This window comes from Doryrhamphus excisus, linkage group LG4 (genome assembly GCF_037039965.1).
Source record: "Doryrhamphus excisus strain RoL-2023G ecotype Guam linkage group LG4, RoL_Dexc_Guam_v1.1, whole genome shotgun sequence".
Lineage (NCBI taxonomy): Eukaryota > Metazoa > Chordata > Actinopteri > Syngnathiformes > Syngnathidae > Doryrhamphus > Doryrhamphus excisus.
Genome location: NC_136360.1, coordinates 13,835,776 through 13,861,822, shown reverse-complemented (window position 1 = coordinate 13,861,822; position 26,047 = coordinate 13,835,776). Strand labels below are relative to the sequence as shown.

General features: G+C 42.3%; 2 protein-coding genes across 3 annotated transcripts in view; one reads left to right on the top strand and one right to left on the bottom strand.

Annotated features, from left to right (window-relative positions):
- nme7 (NME/NM23 family member 7) overlaps positions 1-12,932 on the top strand; it is a 16,593-nt gene extending 3,661 nt beyond the window's left edge. Inside the window, exons 6-12 of one of the 2 annotated variants that reach the window (XM_058072721.2) lie at positions 612-819; positions 879-984; positions 4,849-4,913; positions 5,352-5,420; positions 5,557-5,658; positions 10,622-10,729; positions 12,081-12,932. In XM_058072721.2, coding sequence (XP_057928704.2) covers positions 612-819; positions 879-984; positions 4,849-4,913; positions 5,352-5,420; positions 5,557-5,658; positions 10,622-10,729; positions 12,081-12,113 — 691 coding nt within the window. In that variant the 3' untranslated portion in view covers positions 12,114-12,932. Of the gene's footprint in view, positions 1-611; positions 820-878; positions 985-4,848; positions 4,914-5,351; positions 5,421-5,535; positions 5,659-10,621; positions 10,730-12,080 lie in introns of those variants that run through there. The other variant, XM_058072722.2, reaches the window with a different exon arrangement.
- On the bottom strand, positions 12,130-26,047 carry atp1b1a (ATPase Na+/K+ transporting subunit beta 1a). Its single transcript, XM_058072725.2, has 6 exons — positions 25,708-26,047; positions 17,208-17,336; positions 16,527-16,682; positions 14,986-15,161; positions 13,658-13,738; positions 12,130-13,267 (listed from the first exon to the last, which is right to left on the bottom strand). Exons 1-6 carry the CDS (start codon positions 25,802-25,804, stop codon positions 13,013-13,015), a joined length of 894 nt encoding a protein of 297 aa, XP_057928708.2. The 5' UTR covers positions 25,805-26,047; the 3' UTR covers positions 12,130-13,012.

Below are 26,047 nucleotides of genomic sequence, written 5' to 3'. Positions count from 1 at the left end.
AGAACATTTTAATGAGCCAGCAAACAACCATCAGGATAGCGTCACCTGTTGCTATTATGCTTTATTCTATGCTTAGCATTAGGACTTTTTGTTTCTCATAATATTACAACTTTAAAAATACATCCATCCATCAAACGTGCCCTTTACGTCACCTTATCTCCAAGGGAGAGCGTCATTTCAGGCCTTTGTAGCTGCCATCTTGTCCTTTCATTCGCTACTCAAAGCTCAGGACCATAGGTGAGGGTAGGAACATGGACCGCTAAATTGGGAGCTTTGCCTCTCAGCTCAGCTCCCTTTTCACCACAACGGGCCGATGCCACCAATTCGCCTGTCGATCTCACGTTCCATCACGTCCCTCACTCGTGAACAATACCCCGAAGTACTTATATTCTCTACTCGGGGCAGAACCTCATCCCTGACCTGGAGGTGGCAATTTTCTAAGATAATATTCCATAATATTATGTTTTTTCAAGTAAAATAGCTTTTTTCTTATTAGAATACAATTTTTTCTCTGAATATTTGTACTTTATTCACATAAAATTACAGTTTCCATCTGTTTCAACTTTCTTCTTGTATATAAATAATAAACAAGGTGTTGCTCTGCTTCTCAGTTCCTTGGTGCAGCTGGTGACTTCGGCCCCCGTGGTTGCCTTGGAACTGATGGGCGACGAGGCCGTGTCTGTCTGGAGGAAACTCCTGGGACCCTCGGACCCGGCGGTGGCTCGGATGGAGGCGCCGCAAAGCATCCGTGCGCAGTTCGGAACCGAGGGCGGCAAAGACGTGGCACACGGTTCGGACTCGCTGGCTGCCGCTGCCAGAGTAAGACGCTTTATGCTCCGAAATGTCCTCTATACTACTAATGCATTGGCGTCACACAGGAGCTGGAGTTCTTCTTCCCGACAGCGATCTGCCACGGTCCACCCAATACGGCCATCTACTTGGACTGCACGTGCTGCATCATCAAACCACACGCCATGTCGGAAGGTAAGAGCTTGCGCCTCCCCAAGTCAGCCTTAAACGCAAATACATAGAAGACTCCAAAATATTCCATAATGTCTACTGTGGGCACGTCCTTTTGTTACCATCAATAGAAATATAATATGACGCATTTCACAACAAATCAGGCTCAAATGTACATCAAAAAATGTTTATGTTTGAAATGATTAGTATTGCAATATTGAATATAATGCAGCTGAATGATACTCAAAGTTAAAATATTAAGTGAACAAAGCTATGATCAAATGAGAAAAAGTTGAGAAAAATATCATATTTAAAAAAAAAAGCATCATATTTAAAAAATGCATGCTTTTCTAAAAGGGGTAATACGAGAAACAAAACCAAATAAGGTTATTTTGCTGAATATTATGGTAATAAAGCCATAATTATGAGGAGAAATTTTACAATAAATAGTTGGAAAATTTAAAAAATAGCAGAAATGGAAAAGCAAAAAAAAAAGTAATCGTTTTGATAGAACAAAATCTTGTGAGGGAAAATAATGTCATTTTATTAGCATGAGATTAAATATATATTTTTTAAGATGAAACAAAATACAGCTGTAAGTTTTGGAAAATTAGGTTGTGGAAAATTATGATAAAATTATTAAAATTATGTGGATAATATTACGGGAATAAAGTAAAAATAATATGGTCATTAAGTTAAAACACCACAAAAATAAATCTTTTGAAGATTATTGAAGAAGTCGATACTAACAATAGGCTTTTTCACTGAGATGACAACGATGAGATGCCGTTTTTTTCTTGAACTACTATACAGGGTGATTGAAAAGTAAGTCCCTGTTTTCCACTACTTCTAATGTATTCACACAGTCCATGGACACCCCTGATCTAGTATAGCTTAGTTAAATGAGCCTAGGATTATTATTGTGACCCTCATGGCACTCCCGTGACTCTAAAATATGCCATGTTCAAAATAAGTGCTTGAGTTTGTTTTTTTTCCCCAAATCCCCGCACTGATCCCAGCCCATGGATCACGGCTGTGACATGATTGGCTTACGTGAGGGCAAGTTTCACCCTTTTCACTTGGGATTGAAAGATTTAACATTGTGAAATCCAAACGGAGGCGGTGAGTGATTACTGATGACATTCAGTCCCGAATGATAAAAACATCCACTCTTATGATGACGCGGCAGGATCAGGATGGCATGTGCCGTTCCCCACCACACCTTCTAGGTAATCAGCCAAGGTGAAGGATGTTTAAGTCCTGCACATTGCCTGTCGAGACATGTCGGGGTGTTTTGCCGTGAGAATGGTTTACAGAAAGAAAAACCTCCATAGCAAGATTTGTTTTGCCTGCCGGGGAACAATTGAGCAATTGAGTGTTTTTACAACGCCGCACTGTTATGTGTGGAGGAGGCTGACTGTGTGGATCTTCATCGTTAAAGTTGGTGGAGAAGAAAGTCACGCAAGCACCAAGATAGTTAGCTTTGCTATCAGGCACACACAACAGCAATACACACAATACACCACTAGGTAGCAGTATTGCTCTGCAAACACCTTACGTTTAAATACGCCTCCCCAAAGGGTGAGTAGTTTTATTTAGTTTTAATTTAGTTGTTTTATAGACTAATTAAAGGGGACCTATTATTCTTTTTGCACATTTCTGACCTATAAATGAAGTTAAAATGTTGTATTCTCGTGTTAAACCATGCCAAAGTTTCAGATAATGAGGTTTGCATATTTGGAAGTGAGCCCTGAATGAAGTTTGGGATGGCTCAAAACGCTCTGTTTCAAAAGGCGTGGTAAAACTGCCCCTTTGTGATGTCACAGAATGACGGACTTCCTCATATAGTTCATAGTTAGGAAGCACTTTGGGCGTGTGACAAATCAAGCGGAGTGGGCATGAATAAATTAAAACAGACCGTATTGGCGGTAAGCACAAATCAAAGGAAATACACCTGGAATAGGTGCAGATTCTGGAAGATCTAAAACGTTTTCTGTGCTGGTTATTGTGTGTAGCTGCTCTATAGGAGACGACAACTCAATACAACGGGTTAAAAAATTTGCATAATAGGTCCCCTTTAACGCCGCTTTACATGTGTATGACTATTACAAAATTTGCATAATTTGCCCTGATGCCTGTGCATGTAATTCTTATGGACTCTGGGGGAGAAAAAAAGTCAGCAAAAACATACAAAGCAAAATAAATATGTTCAGAAATATGTATAGGAAGAGCTTTCTAAGTGCTTTTTGTTGGGGTCAAATAATTAAAATAAAAATAAATAATTGTAAAAATAATAATAAAATATAATAAAAATTACTACAAAATAAACAAAAATAGAGGGAAATAGAAATGATTTAAATGTGGGAAAAAATGTACTATTGTAGTGTAAAAAAAATAAATCTAAATGAGGAATTACTACTAATTGCTTACAGATCAGTGATGAAATGATACTGTACTGTATTTGGCAGGAACCAATCACGTGCTATCTGTGCATCGCAATGAGCTTGTCCACCCGTTGGAAATTGAAGTCATGATACAGAACAATATAAAAACAAAACAGTGTGTTATCTTTCATAGAACACTTTACTAACACAACTAAATTCATCACATAGCAACTTAACACTCACAAGGTGTATGTGACAAATATGCAAATATACCGATATGATTTTAAATTGAAAAAAATCCCACAAATTTTCCCACAACGCATTGCGTCTGAGGAGCCCAATCATTGGGGCACTGCATTGACATCAGCTTCCATCTGAGCTTTGGGCTCCGGATCCTCTAACTCCCTCTAGTGGACAGAAGCAGCATTACAGCATCATTCAACCTTGTGTTTGAGACCCCTGATTTACAGTATTTTGGCCATTTTAAGCATTAGCAGAAACTTCCTGGGCGCATTGATTTCACATTGCCAATAACTTTTCCAAACTGAAAAACAAAAAGCTAGCTCCAATATGTAGTGTTACCTTTCGCTAGTGACCTGAGGTATTGTGAGTGTGATGCTGACACACTGTGGGCGAGCCTCGGTGTGAGGTGTAACTACCAATGTTAATAACGATGATAATAATATCAATGTCACTGTAGCTTGGTTAATATGCAGGTCACATTGTGCACACTTGTTGGCTCTTTTTGGAGGCTTTTTCGGAAGGCTTGAGGAATAGTTTCATCTCATTATGTGCATTCTGAGCTGCCTCTTTTTAGCTGAAAGAGAAAGACATGTGATCACGTGTCACATATAGATTATGGATGATGGGTAGAATTCCAAAAAGCATGTTTCCCTGTTGTGGGTTTCCCTGTTAGTCAAGCACACTTAAGGTGACCTGTGGCCTAGCGTCTGGACGAGCCATGACCGTGCGCCCCCACGGCGATCACGCTGCGGCATCGGAGGAGGAAGACTCTAACGTTGTCATGCAGACATGACTGGAATAGCTTAAGCTTCTGTTGCCAGGCACCCACAAGTGCTGCGTCGCCTAGCAACACCAGCAGCTGTTTGGGGGGGGTGATGGCGAGCTGTCGCCTATGGAGGGCGCAGAGGACTCGGGAGACGCTCGGTCTCACCAAGCAGACGACTCCATCAGAGTGAAGGCGAAGGCAAGGTCTTATCGGTGGGCCGTGTGACCTTCAGCGTCTTTGTGGTGGTATCTGAACGGTTTCTGAAGCATATCCACCCACTCCCTCCATCCCTCCCTTTGAGACCCTCTCACTGTCCAACCAGATGCTGGGAGGCAGCCTGAGCTCATTGCCAGCGAAGATAACCCACAAAAACTGCACCGTGGTCAACTCCTGATAAGAACATGAGCCTAAACCTTCACATCAGGGTGGCCTCAATGGTTGAAAACCCGAGCACAACACCGCCATCATTTCAACACGTATGTGCTTTATTTGCAGGCCTCGCCGGCAAGATCCTCAAGTCCATCACTGAGGCTGGCTTCTGCATCTCAGCTCTGGAAATGGTAAACACGCCACAGTTCCACTCACTCAGTCAGCACTGCAGACAAAACTATTGGGACATGTAACCAAACCAAATAACGTGGACTAGCAATGCTGGATCTGGATCAAAACCACACGCTATTATCATCATAAAGTCTGACTTTAGGATTCTAGCCCGCTATGTATTAAACAAAGATACCGTAGACAACAAATCTTGGCCACGGCCATAAAAATGCCTATATTTAATACTCTAAAACAGGGGTTCTCCACCTGGGACCCACCCTTTCCAACGGTCATTAAGGCGCGACCCACTTTTGAGGAGAATATGCCAGGGAATCATTTCTCAGTGCACAAAGCGTGAGGAGATGTTGGGGAAGAACTAGAATGTGTTGGATGACTTCATGACACCTGTGATCCAGGTGTGTTGAATTGGAATTATGATGCCTTCCGTCTCATTCCAGTTCAACGTGGACCAAGCCAACGCGGAGGAGTTCTACGAAGTCTACAAAGGTGTGGTGATTGAATACATGGTGAGTGGCCTGTCAATGGGGGCGGGGGACACCCCACAGTAAATGATGACATTTGACTGACTGTGTGCACACACATTATACATGCATGCGTTTGCCATCATCATCTTCATCATAGAGTTGTCTGACGACCCCGTAGGACATGGTGACCGAGTTGTCATTGGGACCCTGCATGGTCCTGGAGATCCACGGCAATGATGTGGCCAAGACTTTCAGGGAATTCTGCGGGCCCGCCGATCCGGTGAGTTCAGACAAACTGTGTGCGCATCACCCGTCCAGCACCCATTACATTGATAACGAGCTACCGTGAAACACAGACGCAACTCGCCAGGCTGAAAAGATAAGGCATGCTGGGAAAATGCTCTTCCTATGATGAAGGCTTTGCACAGCTGACCATGTGACCGAATTGCCACATGATCACGCGACCCTGCGACTGTGCACGTTATATGCATGACACACATGACACATGAGTGACACAGTTGGAATAATAATCAAACATTGACGCCCCCTGACCTACGGTGGCCGACACACAGACGCCACACACCACGTAACGTTTCATAATACTGTTAAATATTGGTTTGGCACCCCTGGTAGCTGGATGGATGGATGGATGGAAAAAACGACATAATAAAATTAAGTTAAAATATCCCATCTAAAAGAGCAGAATGTTGTCAGGGCTCGACACAAGCAGACAAGACCACTAGTGTGTGTGTGTGTGTATTCCTGGAAACAGCGTCGTGCAGGTGCGTGACGTGAAATCTAATGGATGTCACGCCGAGGCTCTGTTGCCGCGGCGACGGGAGGCAAAGAGCTCCCTGGATGGAACGTGACTCAGCACAATCTGTTGCATTTTGGGTTAATTATCAATCATATTTTATTTTCATCCTGCGTCCTTCTTGGCACCCCCAGGTCAGAGATGAGCCTAATTAATGAGCTAATGATTACCAGGTCACATGACCCCCAACATCCTGCTCTTGTTGCCAAAATAATTAGGTCCTGGCTCGATAGTGGCCACATCCATTTATTGTCGCCTTAATGATGCCGGCGTTGGGGCGGGGCTAGCAAATGAACCAATCAAAGTCGCTTTTCCGCGCCCCATTGCTGTTTTCAGGCCAGATCAATCAATGAGGCGGGGCTTATTTTATTTGACAACACAAAGTGATGTCAGTCACTTCCCGCTTTTCCTGCTCACCATCTATGACCTTACAGCGACCTTCAGTGTGGCACAAACGTGACATAACTGTGAGACACGCGTCGTGTAAAGTGTTGCAACATGGCGGCCGGGGGGGGGGTTCACCAACAGGACACGTACATAGCTGAGGTCACAGTATTCCTTCATAAATGTTTACACTCGCAACGGGCTATCGACTTATCGATAAACAACACATGAGTGGACAGCGTTGATAATAACGACAGACTGCCCCGCCCCCTTTTGTCTTATTGATTGATCAGCTGGTACAGTCATCGATGACGTATTCCTTCAGCCGCCTGGAGGAGACACAACAAAAAAGCACAGCCCAGTTTTTATTTATACATTAATATATAATGTAGACTAAATCATATCATATGATTATAATATATTTAAGGTGATTATTATGTTATATTATAATATGATTACAATACATTGTTTAATATAGATATATATTACAAATAAATACCATTTATAAATATAACAATATAAAAATATGTACTGCATATAATACAATATAATATAATAATCATACAAATACATAAAGCATATGTTTTTAAAATCACAAAAAATGCATAAATAAAAATATGTATAATAAATCATATATGATATGAATATACTACATGTATATTTTTTATATATTTATAGTGTAATACATATACAATTTATCAACAGTAATAATATATATAATATATATTTATTTTATAATAATAAAATATATCGAATAAATCATGCACAATACATATACGTATAAAGTATAAATTACAAATATATGTAATTGTATAGTAATAATATAAATATAAACATAAAAATTATTATTAAAAAATGGAAATTGTACTTATGTGATGGTAAAAGTTCAAAGTCCAGGTAGCCATAAATAGAACGAAGTAAAGCCACAAATGCCAACGTTTGGTGGGTTGTCAATGGTGTCCTATAGTGTTCCATTCCAGTCCTATAGGTGGCGGTAGCACGCATTTAAACTCCCAAAACAAAAGAAATGGAATAGAATGGCATGCAAGTCCCGTCAATAATCCAGTTAGAAAACGGTGATTTGCATCTTTATCCAGATCTGCACCAAACAGGTTGGCTTCAGAGGTTACTATCGGTGTGAATGAGTTTTCATGTTTGCGTAGACGAGCTAACGTAAGATCATTGGACCCAGCTTGAAACAATCCTCCTCCAGCTTCATCAACCTATAATTCATCATGGAGTGATATATCAATCTATCACCATGTTAGTTAAAAGTGAATTTTATTGGCTTCTTCTTTCCAAAAACGAACACACACATAGACTATGATTAATAACAGATGAATATGTATGATACTAGAATAACTAAATAAATATGTAAACATCAGTGGCTCCAGCATGTCGCTGTAACAGAGGATCTAATTGACCATATCACATGACCTCCATCTGCAGCGGCTTTTTGACTATTGATTACACCCCCCCTAACCCCCAGTACATTAGCAACCCTCTCCCCGGGGGCCATCTGCTGTTGCTTTATGACCGCAAAAACACGAAAACGTGAGAGGGCGAGGAAAAACTCATTTTGTCTGGCGTCGGACGTGCGTACGTGGTGAATAGTATCCATGGGTGAGGTCATAGCATTAGGAACACCTGCACACTCGCTTGACCGGATGAGGGGAAAACTCTGTTTCTGTCGCTTAGTTTGCCTCGGTATGTTTTATTTGATATGCCGCTTTGTCCAGTATTTCCACCTCCGTTTTTGTGAAAGTCAGCTTCTTCAATATATGCATACTTCTACGCAAAGTGGACCACAAATTGCGTGAATGTGTGCATACACCATGTTTTATTAGTCTGAATATTTTGTTTGTATCACATTTTGGTTTTCTAGTAGCTACACATTTATCTGTGGTGGTCCACATGTATTTGTGGTGTGCTGCCAGCAGAGTCACACAGAGTCTGACCTTTTTTTAGAACTTTATTCTGACCTGAACACATCAACAGCGCTGCAATCCAAACACCATATACAGTCATCGGAACGACACTTCCTCATTGGCACTAGATCACGGCGGGATGCATTCATGGACACTCCGAAAATTACAACAAAGTCTTTATTTTTGGTCTGAATCAACAGAAAAGCAAAGACAAACAATAATTGGATAATGCTATTTAACTATGCTTGAAGTAGTTGTTAATCACGATTAATCATGATTAATTCATTTGCAAAAAATTTGATTAATCTGATTACACTCTTAATCGCTTGACAAGGCTAATGCATGTATATTATTGGTAATAGTATTTACTTAGAAATTATGGTATTGTGTTTGACATACATCGTATAAGTCAGAGTTCAGCTTCAGTGTGACGAATAAAGAGGGTGTTATGTCTCTTTTAGATACTAGTAGTGATTGCTCTACACCTCTTTGTCTGCCAAGGTCGTGACCTCTAGAGAGGATTAATGGGATGGTGAGAATAGGTTGTACTGACCTCTGTGTGTGTGTGACTAAGTTATAATAGTACACAATTTACTTAGAATGCATAGTAGTTGTATTTTTTACATTTTACCCTGTCCATTGCACATACATAAAAATACTGTGTGTGTGCGTGTGCGCACACATGCTTTGACGAAAGCCGCCATCATCGGTGGAGCGCCAGCGCGACGCCGCTCACTCTGCACAATGTAATTAAAGTTGTGTCAGAAAGGTCACTCAGGAGGAACCCACACAATTACACAACCATCACAATGACACGACTAACACGATTACGCCACACCGCTCCTCCCCTTCCCTTTCTCCCCCTTTGGAGACACACTCCATCTACTCCATCTCCATGTCTGTGTTCCTCGGCGCCATGTTTGACGGAAGCTAAGTCCTAATACTAGCTAGTGTGTTGTTTACGTCTACGTCTATGGTATTAGTACTTAATGCATATGATGACTGTCCATCATGTGGTCCAACTCTAAGCTGGATACTACTACCTTTTTGTGTCTCTGATGTCCCACAGTAAGTATCAGTGCTTTAAGTAAGCACCACCAGGGACACAAGGTTTTGGGTTTGTAGCTTTAATGCTGATGGCTCAAACCCATTGTGGCATTTGCGTTACCCAGTCATTAATCAGACCCCTTTAGGTATCAATTCAGTTATTTTTTGTGTGCTGATCATGCCGTGAGCCTTGAAAACTCGCCATATAACCGGTGGGTGTATACATAGGGTGGGCGCATCTGTCATCTCGCTAGGGGCGGGTCCAAGGTGGAACCATCCATGTTCATAAGGATGTAAGGAGGGGGGGGTTCCTTCAATTTGACAAAGGAGCCACTTGTCCTCAAAGTAGACAGCCTTTTATCGTGTTTTGATGCTCGTAAGCAATTAAAAAGTCACTTTTGACACCTTTGAGTAGGTAATGTTGCTGGTACGGCTCCAACATGGCGGCTGTGTCAAACATTCCACAGGCAGCATCCTGAGCATGTGTCCTTCCGTGAAGGTCACAGCCGGCCTCGCTCGGCCACTTTGTGCCTCCAGGAAATGAAAGCCCTCCCACCGGGGGGAGGGGGTCGGGTAGGCGGGGGGGGGGGGGGGGGGCAGAAGCAGAAGTGAGTCACACACGCCTGATAGATGACGGTTTTTGGCAGGAGAGGAAACCTGAAAGGACACACTGCAATCGCTGAGTCGTGGAAAGCAGATCATGTGATGCCGTTGAGGAAAAAAAAAAGAATCATGTGAAGTCAAAAAGTGGGCGTGTCATCTGCAAATCCAGATCGTGTCAGGCAGGAAGTCACATAAACGCAGGAAGACCAGTCCACCTTGGCTTACGTCCTTCATTGTCTCCTACAACAAAGGCGCCTTCTTGTGATGTTGACATTTGACCTCACACATACACACTAATAAACACCACTAAACCATTTACATCGACATTGTCCTTCACACACACACACACACTCTCCATCACCTCACTGATTCATTACTAACAGTATTTACCCGTGCTCAGTTCAAGGTCAGTGGGATAAATGAGTTCCATTGGAGACTCAAGGAGAAAAATGTTGTTCCTTCTACAGGACATCGCGCGGCACCTTCGTCCGACTACGCTGCGTGCTCTTTACGGCACGGACAAAGTCAAGAACGGCGTCCACTGCACAGACCTTCCTGAAGACGCCGTCTTAGAGGTGGGTGGTGGCGTTGGCACGCTAACACGCTAATACTCCGTGTTATTGGTCTCATACAGAGTCAAACCCTGCCCTCTACCCGACTGTTCAGGTTGACTTACAAGATGTATGCCTTCATCGCTTCATGCTCAAAGACTAGATAGGACAGCTCTAGTCTGAATAGAGCACTTTTAAACATTCCAGCATTAACAACAATACACTTTCAATACACTATTGTGACATCTCTTCACACTTATTGAATCATTCTGAAAAGTACAGCTTTGGCCTGAATAGAGCATTTTTTTAAACTGTTTCAATTATTTAAAGTTCCAGCATTAGCGACAACACACTTCCAAAACTCTATTTTGGCATCTCTTGACACTTATTTAATCATATTGAAAAGTGCTTGATAGGACAGCTTTGGCCTGGATATAGCACTTTTAAACTATTTAAAGTTCCACCATTAAGGACAACACACTTCCAATACACTGTGGCATCTCTTGACACTTCAAAATGCTGAAAAGCACTAGATAGGACGTCTTTAGCCTTTATTGAACACTTTTAAACCGTCCAAATTCCACCATCAGAGACAACACACTTTTGATACTATCCGTGGCATATTTTGACACTTATTTGAAAATACTAGATAGGACAGCTGTAGTCTTAATAATTACTTTTTTTGTCAAAATTTCAGCATCTTGAACAACACATTTCCAATACACTATTGTGGTACCTCTTTTGGAAGGTAGATATTGCAGCTCTTAAACTGTCCACACTATGGTGAAAATACTAGATAGGACAGCTGCAGTCTGAATATATTGTGGTACCTCTTTTGGCAGGTAGACATTGCAGCTCTTAAACTGCCCACACTTTGGTGAAAATACTAGATAGGACAGCTGCAGTCTGAATAAAGCACATCTCTATTTAAAGCTGGAGCTGTCCTATCTAGTCTTGGAGCATGAATGGGTGAAGCCTGCTCGGCCGAGAGGCTAAAGGTTTTCCTAAGACAACCTGAACGGTCCGGTTCCAATGTATTGAATGCCCGGAGAGTGACCTGAATGAATGGGAATAGTCACAGGCATCCTGTCCCCCTACCCTTCCCAGCCTCTGTGCAAATGGGCCTTTCAGACGTGTCCCATGACCGAGGCGTGGGCCGGGCCCGCCTCAGATCTCTCACGGTGTGACGGGAACACAAGAATGGATTGGCCAAAGGGATTTGAAACAAAAGCTTTGTTTAGGGGGATGGAGGGGGAGGGGGCGCTGGTGGCTGTGTACTGTTGACCCATCCAGCTGATCTGAAGGCATAAAGCCTCCTTGTTCACCGTTAGTCCCAACTAACCGGGCCGACCGGGCTCATGCGTGTCTTCCACAGGTGCAGTACTTCTTTAAGATCTTGGATGGATGACCACAAACACACATCAGACCTTATCTCTGTTTTCTTTTATTGTTTCAGCCAGATTAAATAAAGTAACAAGACGACTCTGGACAAAGTGTTCTGATGGGTTTGGTTTTTTTTTTGTTTTTTTTACACCCCCACAACATGAAATTCTTCTCACGGTAAGTGAACATCATCTAACACGGGATACTGCATTGCCTTGGATACTCTTTCAACTTTTCACCAGTGACTTTGGTATCGGATTGAAACATGACACTTTTATATAGAGTGAGAAAAAAAATGTACAACTGCATAAATATAAAATTCTTCCACCATGAAAATGGCTAAAACATTCAAGAGTGGGCCACGCCCGCTTCAACTCGACTAAAAACTACGAAAAGAACGACAAAGGAATAAAAGGCGTACAAACTGATCCTTCCCACAGTCAACTTGATCGTGTCGAGCGTTTCCTAAAGAGGTTCTGTACCACGCTAGTATTTCAGTTAGTCGGAGCACGTTAACACACACACACACACACGCATAAACACACCCGCGCGCCGGGAGCACTGAAAGCGGACAAGACACGGAGAGATTACAAGACACAAACACGTCTCGCTACACGTCAGTAGTAGTGGAATTGCAGTTTTGACAGTAATCCATGGCTCAAGGAATATTCATGTACAGTAGAATAAATATGTCGCTATTGCTACTACGTTCTAAGCCTCAACACACACACAGAAGCCTAGTGTGAAGCACACTGATTTAAGTGGAGGTCCTGTATAGTATGAATCTTCAAAGACTAGTGGTGTTTTTTTGTCGTTTTTTTTTCTCTAATATCTCAATTTGCTCTACATTGGAGTTGCTTTTGCCTTTTCTTTTTTTGTTTAAACTTGACTTTTAAAGCGACGGTGCGCTGATCACAACCGAGGTCATGAGCTGACTGTGAGCTTGATGTCAAAACGTCCTTGATATCGGTCTTTGTCGCTGTAGTCGATGTTGGCGCCGTACGCCTTGCACTCGATGCGAACCTCCTGGTTGTGGGTTACGTTGAACTTGATGGCCACCAGGGGCTGGAGGTACTGGGGGTGCAGCAGCTTGCCGTAGTAGGGGTAGTACTGGAGGGGGAAGCTCCCGTCGAAGCCAAAGTACTGGATGTCATGGATTTTTCCGACATCTTCCGGTCTCTGAAAAGATGAAAAAAGGAAAGAGCCGATGAAAAACCTCTCAAAGCACAACATCCTCTTGAAACAGGGGTGCCCGTTATGAAGCCCGTGGATTCTTTAATTGTCAATTCTACAAGAATTTTAGAACACCTAGTTATGTATTGACATTCTAGTCAATGAATACCAAGGTTATTTCGTGTATTTCGGAATGATACCGTTTCAGGGACTACAAAATGGGCTAACAGTTTCAATGTGTTCAGCAGGAATGGAGCGAGTCAACAAATTGATTGGTTGTGAAACTTTTGACCGGTACGTTCAATGTGTGGCCCTGGTTGGAAAACATTTGGGCGGGCACCCCCCCGCACCCCCCCGCACCCCCTTCCCGTCTTCAAACAACTGCCAAGAGTCAACCTTGTTCTTGCAGAAAATGGGGATGGAGTTGGCGTTTGCTCTGGCCTTGATCTCATCTGCTAGCGACGCGAGGGTCGGAGCCTAAAAAAAAGAAAGAGGACACACTGTTAGACATCCATTTTGGATTCTACCATCATATTCCAGAATTTGATATTTTATAGAAGATGCTTTTATTCTTTGTCAGTGAAAATTGGCTGTAATAAAATACGGGGTGGCCAAAAGTACTGTTACTGTAGTTGTTCATTCATTCATTTTTAGGGTCGCGGGCATGCTGGAGCCTCTCCCAGCTGTCTTCGGGCGAGAGGCGGGGTACACCCTGGACTGGTGGCCAGCCAATCACAGGGCACATATAGACAAACAACCATTCACACTCACATTCATACCTATGGACAATTTGGAGTGGCCAATTAACCTAGCATGTTTTTGGAATGTGGGAGGAAACCGGAGTACCCGGAGAAAACCCACGCATGCACAGGGAGAACATGCAAACTCCACACAGAGATGGCCGAGGGTGGAATCGAACTCTGGTCTACTGTAGTAGTATTTCTGCTAAATATGTCAAAGAGTCATGTATGGGATATGATCAATTCTACTTCCTGTTTGCAACCTCAATTCCATTTTTGTTCATTTTGAACAAGTCAGTTTTAGTCCAGCGGAAGTCTCCGCTGAAAAACCCAAATCCCAAAATGCGCTTCCATCACACGACTCAACTGTTTAGCATATGAAATAACACAAAAGTACAGAAACCATGCATTTATTGACATTTATTGACCTTATTTACTTTGAGAGGTCAAACACCACAAAGTAGAATTCCTTCTTTATAAACCTTCTGAGTACGGTTTGTGACATTAGAGCCCTCTAGACATGATACAACACCCCTATAGTCACATTTACACCATTACCCAATATAATGTAAGACTATAAATTAGGGGTGCAATATGATTATGAGGCAGTTATGACATCATACTGAGAAATGTGTTAACCGATGATAAAAATGAGGCGAGGTTACCCAATCAAACTTTTTTTTTTCCATAATTGGCCCTAAGCAACATGGGGATGTGGCCATGTGTGGAACCCCATCGAGTGCACATAAAACTTCCCAGCCACCTGAAAGTGATCGGTACAACACCGCGTTTGAAAAGTGCTAAATATTTGCCAGAGACCTCCGTGGCCTCACAACGGCTGCTCGGAGCGTGTGCCCAAATACAGTGCACCTTGCTGGGCCCCAGCAGGTGGCTCCCTCCGCTCTGCACTCTGGTTCCCCTGATAGCAGCCATTTATGATTTATGAAATGGTGTATTTTGGGTCTGAGTTGTCTCTTTGCTCACCTTGGGCCGGAAGTTGACGATCCTGTTGAGCTTGACGATGATGCAGGGCTGTCCTTCCTGGAAGCCAAAGGTGGTGTCGGTCGCGCCGGAGCAGATGTCCAGCCAGGACCTTCGAAAGCGGCAGGCGTTGCGCTGACCTTGGCTGCTGTCGCGGACCTTGTACACCTCAGGTGTTGCTGGAGGAGGGTCACGAGGAGGTGCGTGAATATAAAGGTTTATGTTCCGACAACACTACCTTTCCTTGATGCATTCATTAGGACAGTTCCTTCTTCTTTTAGGGTCTCCTATCATGCACCAAGGTCGTGATGACCTTCCAACAGTAACAAGGTCCAAATCCAATGCCAAGCGACATGATCCCGCCCGTGTATACGCTTTGCATCAAAGGAGGCTTCGCTACTTATCTTAAAATGGAACTATGTTGTCCAACTATTTGTTGGTCAACTACAACAACAAGTTCTTCCTCAGCGAACATGCTAATCTGGCACAAGGTTGATGTTAAAATGTACTGTTAGCACTGTAGCTCACATTGCTATGCCAGTGTTGCTAACGTTTGTGTCCCACTCTATTGTATGTCATACTACATTGGCCAAATACATAGTGGAAGTACAGCTGGGATAGGCTCCAGCACCCCCGCGACCCTCGTGAGGATAAGCGGTAGAAAATTAATCAATGAATGAATGAATTAATTTGTTTACATCAAGTACCCATGCTACAGGATCCCTGCAGGGACAACAGACGGCCGACGCCAGCATAGCAAGCTATTGAGCTAAACAGCTAGCCTCTACAATTGACTTATTCTCAAATTAAAAGTGTTTCCAGCCGAGGGTGGAAGCAGGACAAAGTCTAAAACGTACCACTTCCACACAGAATGAGAGAACCTTTTTTTCAGCCATGGAATATCGGCTCCGTCTCCATGGCGGGTTAAAGGTAATCCATGTCATGTCTCGTAGACATGTTAGACCGTCAATATTTTTGGACCAATAATAGGCCAAGCGTGCAACAGTGATATTTATTATTACCGTATTTTCCAGACTATAAGTCACACTTTTTTTCATAGGTTGGCTGTTCCTGCGACTTAAACTCCAGAGCGACTTTGTTTGTTACATAAACGCCGGACACCTTTTCTGTTGATGTTTATTTTTTGTGTAGCTGAATAAGCATTGTGTTAGCATATCTTACACCGATTCAGCTTGTTCTCTATTCTTTTATTATTGTTAAAACTTGCCTTCCAAGATGACGTAATGTCTGTTTTGGTCAAGTAGTTTGTAACATAAATTACCCGCAAAAAATGTGACTTATACTCCAGTGCGACTTATGTGTGTTTTTTTTCTACCTAATTAAGTATTTTTGGCATTGTGCGACTTATAGTCCAGAAAATACGGCATATATAAAACCACCTTATAGTGACCTAATCTCATGTATCGTCTTGTCTTGTGACACCCCAAGTTATTATTGATCGATTATTGATCGCTGATTTGGTCTCAAATCAGTACACGTGATATCAGCGGCGTTAAGTTCGCGACATCCACTTTTCAACTTGCCTGAACAATCTTCAAATTTGAGCGTGTCGGTCTGCTTGTCGTCGTCGTAGAGGCTGAGGAACTTGGTCATGCTTTCCACGTAGGTCGTGTAGGTCTTACTGTTGCTCATGTTGAAGGAGATCTCAGACTTCTCAGAGCGTGGAGTGTGCGACAGGCCTGCGACGACGAGAGGAAAGAAGATGAGGTGAGCATGGAGGGACCACCGCTAAAGGTGCTTCCTCGCTATCGTCTGGTGCGACTCTTTCACAATGGAAACTTTTGCATCCGCTTGTGTGTGTGTGTGTGTGTGTTGGGGGGGGGGGGACTTCCCTCGGCTTCCTTCCTCTATCAGTCCACTCTGCCAGAAAGCCAAGTCGCTGCTTTAGTGACGATGAACAGTCGTGCGAGACTGACAGGCGGTAAAGTCAACCCGCCCGCAATGTTCGCTAAAAATACCACAAGCTCTGTTCCCCCCGTGAAAGATTGCTATGCAACACGACGACAATGAGGATCCCCCGTGCATGTACGTGAGCCGCCCAAGGGAGGGTGCCCGCAAGGGGGTGGGGGGGACTGGGGGTTTGCTCTGACTGGCAGTAAAGGACAAAATGGCTGAAGCTGTCTCAGATCCAATACAAAACATGCTGCTCAAAAGCACAGGAGACCTCGGAGACACGGTCAGACAGGAGGTGTGTCGTTTCGTACCTGGGGGGGCCACCCTGTCCTGGTAGGTGGGCTTGTACTCGCTCAAGGTGAGCAGCATCACTTGAATGGTCCCGACGAAGATGGCGGCCAAGCACCCGTAGAAGATGACGTAAAACAAAAAGATTTTGACTGTCGGGAAGAAGAAGAAGAACAGTCAGGGGCATCCAACATCTTGCCACATAGTGACAACTCAAAGGATGCAATTATATACAGTACAGATTTCAAGAAACAAATGCATGCATCACGATATACGAAGAAAAATATTATTATTAGTATCAGCTTCATTTTCCAAATATTTTCTTCTCATAATATTGACTTTATTCCCATAATATAGTAACTTTTTCCCCAACCTCAAAAAACTTTACTTGTTTTGTTGGCTTCTCAAATAAACATATTTCTTGCTACTAAAATGTGCTTCTTCATAATATATAAACAAATATATTCTTGTAAAATTGTGACTTTTTTCCTCCCTTGTTAGAATACCAATTTCTTCTTAATATTTGGTTTTTATTTACAAAAAATTACAGCTTTTTTCCCCTTTAATTTTCCAAAAAATTCAACTTTCTTCTTGTAATTATTTCTTTATTCCTATAATATTTTGCCTTTATTCTGGTTAATATTGACTTATAATACTACGACTATTCATTCATTCATTTTCTACCGCTTATCCTCACGAGGGTGGCGGGGTGCTGGAGCCTATCCCAGCTGTCTTTCGGTGAGAGGTGGAGTACACCCTGGACTGGTGGCCAGCCAATCACAGGGCACATATAGACAAACAACCATTCACACTCACATTCATACCTATGGACAATTTGGAGTGGCTAATTAACCTAGCATGTTTTTGGAATGTGGGAGGAAACCAGAGTACCCGGAGAAAACCCAGGCATTCACGAGGAGAACATGCAAACTCCACACAGAGATGGCCAAAGGTGGAATCGAACTCGGGTCTCCTAGCTGTGTGGCCTGCATGCTATCCACTCTCCCGCCATGTAGCCCTATGCTATGACTACAACAACTAAAATGTCATATGTTACGCGGTTATTCTGGGAAAACTATGATGTTTCACCATTACAATAAGTTTTTGTCTGTAATATTTTGACTTTATTCTCGTAAAAGCTGTTTTTTTTCCATTCTCGCGTTATTTAAATTTTTCAAGTATTTCTACTTTTCCTTTATTCTTGTTAACGTTATAACTTTTTAACTTTCCAAAACTCACAACTTTGTTTCAACTTTATGTTCATAAAAAGACGTTACTGTCATAATGTTAAGTTTTCTAAAATTCAAACTTTCTCTTGTTAGATGACAGCTTTTTTCTCTTAATGTATACTTTATTCTCCTTAAATGACTTTTTCCATTGTTAAAATATATTTTTAGAATATTCCAGAGGCCAAAACCAAAGAACAGCTCCAGGCCACACTTTGGATGGCCCTGACAGCGATGACATGCGAAGTGTCCACGTCCATCAGCCCACACCAAGCCTTTGTGGGATGTCCTTAGTCTATGTATAGGACAGTAGCATGTTTTCTCAAAGGAATCTGTGACTTCCAAACAGCTGTTTTTAATTAAGGACATCATGAGAACACAAGCCTGAAAGGACTTATTGAAAATCCCAAACGGGGTTTGTGGGGGGGACTAATTGTTCCTGTCGTGAGGATCTCTTTCTCGTCTACTATGGCGAGGTCCTACTTTTCCAGTGGTCTCCTGTTGCGGACCGGGGGGGGGGGGGGGGGGGGTGGTTTGGGGTTATTTAGAGAAGTTGAGGATGAGTCATGCTGATTCCTGCCATTGGAACAAGCTTCCACGCACGAGAATCCCCCCACCCCCACCCCAGTGTCACTACTGGGCTGTAGTGCCGGCTTGGCATGGAAACAGTGGTTGTTGTTCCGCTTAAGCCAACAGTCCCACTTTTAAGTCGCATTATTCACGTTCTTCTGGTGTGGATTGAAACCTTTCACATTTGCATTCCTTCTTTGGACAAACACTTTGCTGTGCGACATAACATACACTTAACATGTATGTTCTCGTCTTCTACATCAATGACTGGAAAACCACACTTTTAACTCAAAAGTGTATCTGCGAATCAATTCTCGTTCAATTAAAAGAGTCGTTCGAAAGACTTGGTTGCACAACAAATTTCGCCCTGTGTATGAGTAAGCTGGTGAGTGGGTGACAGCCATCAAGATATCATTGCATAATAACGCACCACGTTTCACACTAGTAATGCTAACAGAGTTAGCACTAGGCCTGTCATGGTAATCAATACATCAAGTAACTGCACGATAAACAGAAAAGAGTCAATAATTTAGTCGGCCTTGATATATTGACATGGGGCCGCACGGTGCATAAGTGGTTAGCATGTTGGCCACACAGTTGGGCTCGGTTCCCCGCTTGGGCGTCTGTGTGTGCGTGGGTTTTTTTCCGTGGACTCCGGTTTCCTCCCACATTCCAAAAACATGCTAGGTTAATTGGTGACTCCAAATTGTCCATAGGTATGAATGTGAGTGTGAATGGTTGTTTGTCTATATGTGCCCTGTGATTGGCTGGCCACCAGTCCAGGGTGTACCCCGCCTCTCGCCCAAAGACAGCTGGGATAGGCTCCAGCATATCCGCGACCCTCGTGAGGATAAACATTATATCTCCAATCTCGTTGAACATCTTGTATAATGACAATAAAGGCCATTCCATTCCATTATAGAAGATGGATGGATGGATGGATATATTGTTTGTTCTCCTCCGCTCTCTCACTCTGTGAATCTGTCTCAACACCTGGATGTTGGTTCTATAGAGGAATGAGCAAGTGAATAAACCCTCCATCGTCATTAGTCTCTTTGTCCCAGGAGGGAGAGGCAGGACTTTGAGAGAGTGCTTTCTTCAGTTGTGTATAAAACAGAATCTGAAATCAATTTTGGTCGTTTTGCGCATTTTGTGACATGAAAAAGCTAATTCCCGAAGTAGAACACCTCAAGTATAACACCTCTTTGCACCAAATGCAATTTGCTGCATCCCAAACGTGTACGTACTTTGACCAAAGTCTGACAAAACATTACACATCAATAAATGTAAAGAACGTATTCCACACACAACGCTGCTAAAAGTGAATCAAGGAAGTGTACGTCTGCATTGACACACAATCTGACCTTTACAGTATTTCCAGGTTATATCTGTTTTTTATTCAGAATGACAAATATAGTTTGTTTTTTTTCGAAAGTAAAAGTTGATTGCTTTTGATACAGTGTACTCGCAGTATCAAAAAAATACACAATAATACTGTTTTCATTATTTTTGGGACAATTATCATCCAAAAAAAATTGCATCATTGGAAATAGATTACACATAACTCAAAACAGTATTTTTGCCGCTGTAACTCCCATCCAAACAATACTTGTTTGACCATGGCTACTTTCTCATTTCCATAAAAGTAGGATTTCTTATTTGTAAACATAATATTTTTGTAGTTTGATCATAGAAAACTACTTTTTAAATGGGAATTGCACTTTTTTAAATTTTGCCCATCATTCACAATCCTTATGTGAAACATGAAAAATGCATTATAACGAGAATACAAGTTAATATGAGTTAGCCAACAATGCATATCATTGGGCTAACAATGCACATCATTGGGATACACCCATTTTGAGTATGAAGACCTCTTAAAAAACCCTCTAACAACGTTTGTATGGTTTGATATACATGCTGTGATCATGCATTAACACGTACACTGGTAGTAATATGTAATAGTTGCCCTATTTTCATGATTTAAAGCACTACCCAAACTTCCCGTGGGTATTTCCCATGGTGTCCGTTTTTAGCTTGCTCATATTAACTTGTTTTGGGCAAAATTCCAAAAAGGTGCACTTACCCTGCAGGACTGCAATCTATTTGTAATGGTGGTCGTAGGGGGACATAATTACTAATGATGCATGAAAAACATGAAAAGCAAAATAAATCTTTGGACAAACATACATTTTTAATCGTATAAAAAAATCTGTATTTATATTTGAATTCATTCATACTTATTTTATTTGTACTTTTTGACATATTTATTTTATGAACTTAAAAAAAATCAAAGATTCAAAAAATCAAAATTTGTTTACTAAATTACTTTTGTCAATTTTGTCCGAAAATTTGCAGTGCATTCAAATGGGGTTTGACATTCTTTATCGCCTAGTAGGATTTCTTATTTATAAATAGAGTATTTTCATAGTTACAGCATAGAAAACCTGTTTACGACCTTAATACGCTTTTTAACATTGTTAGTGCCCTCTACAGTCACTTTTATACCCCTATTACTCAATATAGTAGACATGATAAGAGAAAATATGACATAATTAAGACGAATGCTTGTGTGTGGCTGTCAATGTGTTCCGGTGCCAGTGAGCTGACTGTGTCACGGACCGGAAATGCTTTGCATGGGTTACGTCTGCAGCAGCAGCTTTTGCTATGTTAGGGATTATTTATTGTGCCTGTGATGAGCTCATTCAAACTTGCAATAAAAGCCCGTTGTTCCATCAATCTAACCAAGTCTGGTGCTTGTGTCTCACTCGACATTACAGTACCAATATTACATTAACACATATTTTATTTTCCTGCCTCTGGGGAAAAAAATTAGCATAATGTGCTAAAATGAGTCTCATATACAGCCTGTAAGTGGTTACAATGAGCACTGTCCTGAATTAAATAAAAAATAATAATAAATAAAAATTACTGATTGTTATCACAACGCCTTAGAATTAGTCTTTTTAAATTTTTGTATTTTACTTCGCGACAAAAAAAAAATCGCCCACAGCATCATCTGCAGAGAAGAGCGATACCTGCTTTCACGTCGGAATCAACCAAAGTTTCTTCACAAGATTTGCCATTAAAGAATATCTAGTGGGTACTAATTACATGCCAAGTTGTCACCACTGTTCCCCCCTGCTACGTCTTCTTGTTCTCCAGCAGACCAGGTGCGTTAAAAACTCGGGAAAGCAGGAAATGCCAAATCTATTTGTGGTGGTCCAAATGTATGTGAACGAGTGTATGGTAAACTTGGTGTTGTAGTAACAATACCATAAAAATATTTACCATATTAACCAGGCGTCCCCTAAAGACTTCTAGGGCGTGGCTTGCTTAAATAAACAGAAAGCAAGCTTGAGAAATGTCTCTTGCTACAATTTGAAATAAACAGAGTTAGCGGTCTTGTATGTATGTAGTACACACACATACACACACACACAAGTTTTCATCCTCATCCCTGATCACTTTCCTGTTGTCATGGCGTCCTTCCAGTTCCGCTGCCACTTACAAAGCCGAGCCCGCGGGAACCAGTTAGACGGGCCGAGCGCAGGTTTAACCCACAGTCACCCTCCCCCCGGTCTGACTGTTGGCTGATAAGTAGCGCAGATCCTAGCGTGCTACTGCAACTACTCAGGAACATGAGACCAGTGGCTTCCCTACCTGTACAGCCATTTTAGCTACGCTCACACAAATACACAATGTAAACTCACATTATTTCATGTTCAAACATACAATGTATACTCTCTTGTTGTCACAACACCTTCAACCCGCCTTTTTTTACATGTTATCAGCCACAACTAAGTTTCAGTATGTTGTCCATGCTCAGTAGAACGGTCACAAGGACATCCAGTGATTTGATTAGATTTGGCGTTACCTGTTGACCCTCGTTCATAAACACATAACAGGACGATCTGGGAGTGGAGCTTGTCATTCCAAATCCGTACAGTAGGTTGCATCATAACACACCTGCTTTGCCAGTGAGTAAGAAGATGCAGCATGAGGGAATCAGTTGAACATAGCGACTGAGTCGCTATACTTCACGTGCATTGTGACCCCAGGTTTTGCTATACGAGCGGTAGAGCTAATATACTTGTGAGACAGGCACCAAAACAATCACAATCGCATTGTACAAAACATCGTTTTTTTTGGTGCCCAACTGTTTCCCAAGTACATTATTTTGGGTGTCAACGCATAAAAGAGACAAATCAACATAAGTAAGTTCATTTACAGTGCATCTTTGACTCATCCAATATGGCAGCGACGTTGACGTATGCCTCAGCACTTGATACGGTGTCTCGGTCTCTATCACCCCCCCACTCAGCTAGGAAACACATTTATAACAACACACGAGCGTGCATCGTATGTCTTATTTTATCTTACTATGTCTACTAAAAGGAGTGTAAAAGTGACTAGAGGGGTGTTATTTCCTGTCTAAAGGGCTCTAATACTGTTAAAGCAAAAATATTCCATCCACTATCTATGCTGGTTATCCTCAAAAGCATTCTACTTATCATATCATATCCTTATCATAGTTGAGTCTGGAAGCAATACGATAAAACCACCATAAACAAATAATTACGGCACTGTAGCTACAAATCCAGCAGAGGGCGCTGTCTCAACTTAATTCACTCATCTTTTTCCAGCAGGAAGATGCTTTGGCAAGGCATGATGTGTAACTACATAATAGTGTAAACTGTATGTGTAATTTAAAATGTGTTTGATTACTCTGAGGTATATAATTGGGTTTAGAGCACATGTGTCAAACACAAGACCCAGGAGCTAAACTGTTTGGAAAAAAGCATCATGTTGGCCCTTCTTGCAGACCTTATGAAACAAAGTATTTAGCACAAAATTCACAACCATTCTTAATAAGGGTGCCAGATTAACACAAAAAGTCAAAATATTAGAACTTTACACAGCTAAAAATGGCAGCACTTTAACTATTAAACCCTGTATGTACTAAATAATACCTTAAAGAGGCATAGGACAGTCAATAGTAATCAGTAAAAATGTAGCTTTTGCCCAGACATTGGGGGAATGACGAAGAGGTGATGACTCAACAATAACTTTATTGAAACAAACAACTATGACAAAACAACCTCAGTTGGAGATCCACAGAATATCGGAAAGTAGAAATTTCTCGCAGGACGGAATAGGCATGTAAAAATGTCCAGTTTGGCCCACAACCTAAAGAAGAGTTGTAGGTTTTGGCCCCCTATGTGATTAAGTTTGACATCTCTGGTTTAGAGTATCAAAGAAAGCATCACCGTGCCTGTTACTGCTAATGACGTGATTGAGGGGTTTCTAAAGAAATGTTTTCTGGACGCCGAGCTTCTCCCAACAGCAAAGAAACAAATCTGTACACTTTTAACTACACGATTCTCAGGTGAAGTCGTCACCAGTGTTTACCTACCACTGGAACGGGCACAACAACCTGGAACAACTCAAATGGAAAAGCCCCTCCCCCGACAGACTGCAGCAGCAGTGTGTGGTGAACAAGCCATCACCACGTTCACACTAGTTCACACTAGTACACACAAACACACACACAAACCCCAGCCTTGCCCTGCTTGTGGTGTGTTCACTGACAGTCTGTCGACTTTGAACAGCAGCAGCCAGTGTCTTGCAGTCGACGTTTAAAAGCAAAAAAGAAGGCAACGTCCATCTTGCTTTGCTGTCATTTTACCGCCGCGCTTCGTGGTGCGTTCAGTGGCAAACCTGTTGCGTTCAGTGTCACGTTTTGTGGCTACTAAAGACAAACCGTGTACATGTTGTGTAGTAAATACACGGTAAAGAGCGATGCTTCCTGTTCTGAGCAGGAGAGGAAAAAGAAGCTAGTGTGTTCAATGGAGAGGGGGGGGCAGCCCTTGAGAGACATGTGAGTCGTGATCTGTTCGACAGCACCGTTTCCAATAACGAAAATATGATTAACATGCAACTCGCTGGGATTCTGGCCAACCACAAGCTCCGACACATTAGGCTAGAATTACAAAAACTACAGAGGGATGTCGAAAGTGGTATTTTATTGAAAGGCGGCCATTAAGAATATAGCCTGGTCCGTCAAAGACGGCAATTATTGCAAAGCAGCGGATCAATGGCAGGTTTTTCCTCATGTGGCGTACAGCTGGGGGAGGGATTTGAACTCCCCACTAAACAACTTTCACCATCGGCTCAAGTGGAAAAAGTCCCGGCCAGGCTCAGAAGCCTGTCCTTCAGGGGTGACCTTTTCCATTTGGTATCGCCGCTGATTTTCCAATCAATCAGCTCATAGGGGCGACGCCTTTTTACTCATCGCCATTAACCTTACATCTAACAGTCTTGCTTCAGAATCATCGCAGTATTAAAAAGGTAAGAGTTAACTTAATCAAACAAGTGTGCAATTTTGTATGCAAAAAGAGACATGGGTTGGGGTTTGGGGGAAGGGAGGGGGGGGGGCAGACTAAAAAAAATAAAAAAAAAACAAAACAAGTCACGACGCAGCCTTATGCTCGAACAGGTGCTGCTTTCCTGATCGGAACACGCCAGAAAATGGAGGTGAAATGAAATACATATTTAGAGATTAGCATGACATTCTAAAGTTAGCATCAAAGAAAACGTAGCTTCTTCAAAGAAAAAGAAAAGCTAGGCTAGTAAAAGAAGCAACAGCAGCCAGTCTGGTAAAACATGAAGAAGAAGCTAGGCTAGTAAAAGAAGTAGAAGAAGCTAAGCTAGTAGTAGCACTCACACCAACTGCCGCCGGTACGCCCCAGAAACTCTTTCTTCTCGGAATTCCACATAAATTTCCTCCAGCCGCCGTCGGTGTCCATATTATTCCCCGACATGTTGACAACTCCCGGGCACGATCCAACTTTTTCTTCTTTATTTTTCTTCAACCCTCCCCGACTCTTCTGTGCGCGGTGGAGGAGACGACTGCTGCTGCGAAAAGGACACTTTGAGCGCCCGCACCACCACTTCAAGCTGGTCTGTCTCTCTCTCGCTCTCTCTCTCTTTTTTTTCAATTCGTCCTCTCTCCTCGACGAGCTCTCTCTCTGTCTCTCTCCCTCTCTCTCTCACTCTCACTCGCT

What these genes read in the sequence shown, in the direction of transcription:
- atp1b1a (XM_058072725.2), bottom strand. Translation starts at nt 25,804, where the DNA reads ATGTCGGGGAATAATATGGACACCGACGGCGGCTGGAGGAAATTTATG. An exon ending in GGACAGGGTGGCCCCCCCAG is followed by an intron (nt 16,683 to 17,207) that starts GTACGAAACGAC and finishes TCGTCGTCGCAG; the next exon opens with GCCTGTCGCACACTCCACGC. An exon ending in TCGTCAACTTCCGGCCCAAG is followed by an intron (nt 13,739 to 14,985) that starts GTGAGCAAAGAG and finishes TCTTTTTTTTAG; the next exon opens with GCTCCGACCCTCGCGTCGCT.